Here is a 4,998-nt window from a genome sequence, read left to right as displayed (position 1 = left end):
TTAAAGAGGGCTTAACAGGACTTATTGAGATGCCTGCGGTAATTAGCAGCAAAATGTGTTGACACAATTCTTCTAACTGTTCTGCTTCTATCAACCCTTATGGCATGCAAGGCCAGTATGCTGTGGTGTAAATCAGGAAAACACACTCTAATAGTGTGCATCTTCCATTTCACACTGCGTACACACACTTCATGGCCGACAAACAACAGCGTCCATGTGTGTGTGTGTGTGTGCTTTTATGCATAATGTGTGTGTATGTGTGTGTGTATGTGTGTGTGTAAGAGAAGTGTATGCCTTTGCTTGCATGAGTGTGTGTGTGTGTGTGTGTGTGTGTGTGTGTGCTTGCGTGTTACAAAATGGCATGGTTATGGGGTTATGGCAGATCAAATCCAAACGTCACACACTCTCAACCAAAAAGATAAATAAACGCTCTCTCTATGAGTTCAGTATGTCACTCTGGACCAGTGACACCAGGCTGGCCTTCCTCCAGGTGTCTCTGGGAGGGGACAATGCGTCAACCAGGAAGGATATAACATCACCAACGCTCCCACTGTCCTTCTCTATCATCTCCGCAGCAAGATTCCTTTCCAAAGGCCTGAGTTAAACAGAGTTCTGTGGGTCTGATCTCTGACGTCCCACGGAGTGGCTCTGGTCCGGAGGTTTGGAGTGAAACAGAGACTCGCCAGATTACACTCCTCCTTCTCTCTCTCTCTCTGCCTCTCTCTCTCTCTCTCTCTCTCTCTCTCTCTCTCTCTCCACATTCCCAAATCTCCGATGTTCCCAGATCCTCTCTACATGGGCGGGACGATCATCCCGGGAATCACTGTTTGTGGGAAAAGAGGGGGAGGAGAGAGAGGGAGAGAGAGAGAGAATAGAGGTCAGTCATGTGATTGCTGGGTTCCATCTGTCATCAGAACAGTCACATAACAGAAAATGTTCCAGCATCTGGTGAACAAAGACAACCCCCCCCACTCCCGGCGTCTCTCCCTCCCTTTTTCTATCTTTCTCTCTCTCTCTCTCTCTCTCTTGCAACATCATTTTACTTTTCACTGCCAATGCAGCTACATAGAAAAACGCTGCCTTATTCAGTTCTGCTAAGTGACTGCTATTGACGGGTGTGAGCAGTGAAACGGTATTACCCCCAGACTGCTATCAGAGAAGCGAAGCCTCAACCCGTGAGAAACACGGTAACATCACCAGACAAACACCATGAAACAAGGAAACTAGCGCAACACTCAGATCTCCACAGGACATTTGTGTAAAAAAGAAAAGAAGAAAAGCATGGCTGTTGCGTTCCTCTTGTGGAGGTGTTCTATTCGAGGACCCCCCCCCCCCCGGCCTACTAGCTCCCTCTTCTCTGACTCCCTTCCCCCTCCACAACCCCATGACCCTCCCCCTCGTCCACCCCCACTCCCTCTGTCACACATGGCCCATCACGGAGAATGTTTCATAAAACATATTGGCTCCCTATTGATCCTCCCCCTCCCCCTCCAATCCACTAATTCCCTGGTTATTTCCTAAGTGTCTCCGGCTTGTTGATATTAAAGAATGAGCTGTGTGTGTGTGTATGTGTGTGTGTGTGTGTGTGTTTGTGTGTGTGCGTGTGTGAAGGCGTGCATGTGTGCGCATGCACACGTCCGTGTGTGTGCGTGTGTGTGTGATAGGTGTGCGCCGGCCGATGGCCAGGTCAACGTGGACCGAGGACGAGAGGAAGTGCTTAGCGGTGCTCCCAGATAAAGCTCCCCATCCGTCATCTCTCCCCCCGTATCTCGCCGTTAGACTACTTCCTGTCCGCACACGCACACTGTAGCGCCCCCAGGCTGAGTGGAAACTGGGGTGTTACGAGACACTAGTTGAACCAACATAAACTACCCCCCCCACCCCCCATTGGACAGCAGACAGGAAGTAGGAAGTGAACACAGGAAATGAAACACATATGGTGTGGCATGCTCTCCGTGACAGGTCACCGGTTAGAGAGAACGGAGATGGAGGGAGGAGAGGGAAGGGAAGAGGAGGGTGAGTGAGACGTTAAACTGATGGATGAGATGGGATGGAGAGAAAAAAAAAGAGAGAGAAATAACATACTTCAGGAGAAGGCCAGACCCTGGAGGGAGTTGGCGGAGGAGTACTTGCTAGAGTCCACAAAAGACTGATCTACAGGAGGAGGGGAGCGGGAGGAGAGGGAGGGAGGAGAGGAGAAGAACCACTTTGTTAAATCGCAGGGGGCCATGGTGGAGGTGAAGGGGGGGAGTTTGGGGTTTAGAGGATGTATGTGAAAGGAAACTCCAACAAAGGTCTGAGAGTAGTGCAGAGTTGGCTGGTAAGGACTGTTTCCAGTGGTTCTTAGCGCAATGTAACATTAGCATAGTACCAAAGGTCCCTTGGAAACTCTAGAGCTTAAAGGCTACATGACTTACATGCTAACACGCTATTAGAAAGCTATTGGGCTAATGGGCCAGCAGGCTAGCAAGCTATTGGGCTAGCAGGCTAACAGACTAGCACCTGCAAGCTATTGGGAAAATGGGCTAACAGGCTAGCAGGCTAACAGGCTGGCGAGCTACTGGGCTAGCGGGCTAGCAGGCTAACAGGCTAGCGAGCTACTAGGCTAGCGGGCTAGCAGGCTAGCGAGCTATTGTGCTAGCAGGCTAATAGGCTAGCGAGTTATTGTACTAGCGGGCTAGCAGGCTAACAGGCTAGCAAGCTACTGGGCTAACGAGCTAGCAGGCTAACAGGCTAGCGAGCTACTGGGCTAGCGGGCTAGCAGGCTAACAGGCTAGCGAGCTACTGCGTGATTTTTTTTACCAACCAACTTCTGCCATAACCACGCCCCCGCGAGTTTTCATTGGTTAGGGTTAGGTTTAGGTTTAGGGTTAGGGATAGGTTTAGGGTTAGGATTAGGGTTAGGGTTGTCCAATGAAAACTCGCGGGGGCGTGGTTATGGCAGAAGTTTGTTGGTAAAAAAAAGCACGCCGAGCTACTGGGCTAGCGGGCTAGCAGGCTAACAGGCTAGCGAGCTACTGGGCTAGCGGGCTAGCAGGCTAACAGGCTAGCGAGCTATTGTGCTAGCGGGCTAGCTCACCTTGCAGGCCGTTGCCGTTGGCACTAGTGCAGGTGGGCGTGGGCGAGGTCTGCGGCCGCACGACAGGAGCGAAGGCGCTCTTCTGCTTGACGGCGGCGGACACCATGTTGGCGGGAGAGAAGGAGAAGATTCCAGAGGAGCTGTTGCAATTGGTGGAGGCCATGGTGGGACTGGAGGGAACGACTGGAGGAGAGAGAGAGAGAGAGAGAGGGAGCAGGAGAGGGGAGGGAGGGAGGTGGGGGATAGTGTAGGTGGGTCAAAAGAAGAGAGAGAGAGAGCGGGGAATGGAGTGAGGGAGGTGCACAGGGAGAGTGGAAGACACGGAGGTTTAAAGAAAAGAGGAGAGGGAGAGAGAAAGAGGGGATGACAGGTTCAGTGGTTTAGAGGGAGGGACGAGGACAGACGAGGGGCAGACGAGAGGAACAGAAAGGGACTGGTCAATGGATGGACGACAGGAGGGACGACAAGGCTCAGTTCAGCTGGCTCAGAGCTCGCTCACACAAACACACACACACACACACACACACACTGATACATACAACCTTGTAACAACCAAAAACAGAAAAATCTTTCAAATCGTTCAAAAAACATTCAAGTGAACAAAATGGAGTGCAAAAGAAATCCCCTGAGACTCAGGTCTCCCTCTATTCCACTCGTCCTCATCAGACAGACCGCAGAGCAGATCAATGAGGACTAGCGGTAAGTCATTTACCCTGACCATACAGACTACACAGTACCCTGACCATACAGACTACACAGTACCCTGACCACACAGACTACACATTACCCTGACCATACAGACTACACAGTACCCTGACCACACAGACTACACAGTACCCTGACCACACAGACTACACAAACCACCCTGCTGTCTTCAGAGCCCAACTGCTACACTGAGGGACATCATCAGATGCATTCTTTCACTTCCTCTCCTGCTCCTTCTCTCTCTCCCCCTCTACCTATCGCTCTTCCTCTTTGTCTCTCTCCCTCTCTTTCTCTCTCTCTGTCTACCTATCTATCACCCCCTCTCTTTCTCCCTCTCTCTCTCTTCATCTCTCTACCTCCCTGTCTGTCTACCTTTTGTCCACTAATACACTAAGAGCATTTTCCCCACGAGCGATTTTACAATCAACCCCGTCGTATTTCACCTGCCCTGTGATTCCTGCCTCCGCCTTTATTGTTGTTATTATCCAACACTTAGGTTTTATGGCCCTTCCTGACAAATCCCTGCAATAAAGTCATAATCCATTTATGAAGGGGGCCTAACTAATCAATTAATGAAAATTGGACCTACAAAGGCTCGGCTGAGCGGCATTGATTGAGAGTGTCTGTGTGAGGCCGACAGGCTGCTAAAATACTTGTTAACATCCAGGAATCAAAGAGCCGAAATGGAATTGCTTCTCTTGCAATTAGTTTATTGATTTAATCAAGAAGGGTCTTTAATGTTAGAGGGTGTGTGAGGAAGAGAGGGGGGTGGGGTGGGGTTAGATGGTGAGAGAGAGAGAGAGAGAGAGAGAGAGAGAGAGAGAGAGGTGATCTGCACCCCAGTCCAATAAAGGGAGGATTTGCCTTCGACTCAGTTCTTAAAGAAACAGATGAGCAAGCTCAGCTCCCTGTCAATCTCCGTCTCTCTCTCCCCTTTGTCTCTCCCCTTTCACACCTCTCTCTATCTCCCTCTCTCTCTCTCTCCTCTCTCTTTCTCCCTCTCTCTTTCTCTCTCCCTCTCTCTCTCTCTCTCTCTCTCTCTCTCCCTCTCTCTCTCTCTTTTTCTCTCTCTATCTCTCTCTCCCTCTCTCTCTCTCTCCCTCTCTCTTTCTCCCTCTCTCTTTCTCTCTCCCTCTCTCTCTCTCTCTCTATCTCTCTCTCCCTCTCTCTCTCTCTTTCTCTCTCTATATCTCTCTCCCTCTCTTTCTCTCTCT

At 50.4% G+C, this 4,998-nt stretch overlaps 1 protein-coding gene across 1 annotated transcript in view; it reads right to left on the bottom strand.

Moving 5' to 3' along the window:
- Nucleotides 1-2,086: 2,086 nt before the first annotated feature.
- LOC311317447 (transcription factor COE1-A-like) overlaps nt 2,087-4,998 on the bottom strand; it is a gene marked incomplete at both ends in the record, with an annotated part of 87,539 nt that continues 84,627 nt past the window's right edge. Inside the window, 3 exons of the mRNA XM_084448529.1 lie at nt 2,087-2,154; nt 3,080-3,262; nt 4,374-4,383. Coding sequence (XP_084304655.1) covers nt 2,087-2,154; nt 3,080-3,262; nt 4,374-4,383 — 261 coding nt within the window. The remainder of the gene's footprint in view (nt 2,155-3,079; nt 3,263-4,373; nt 4,384-4,998) is intronic.

The sequence above is a fragment of the Borostomias antarcticus genome (genome assembly GCF_949987555.1).
Source record: "Borostomias antarcticus genome assembly, chromosome: 14".
NCBI classification, from domain to species: domain Eukaryota; kingdom Metazoa; phylum Chordata; class Actinopteri; order Stomiiformes; family Stomiidae; genus Borostomias; species Borostomias antarcticus.
The sequence above is the reverse complement of the archived record's forward strand: the minus strand, read 5'-3'. Positions and strand labels throughout refer to the sequence as shown.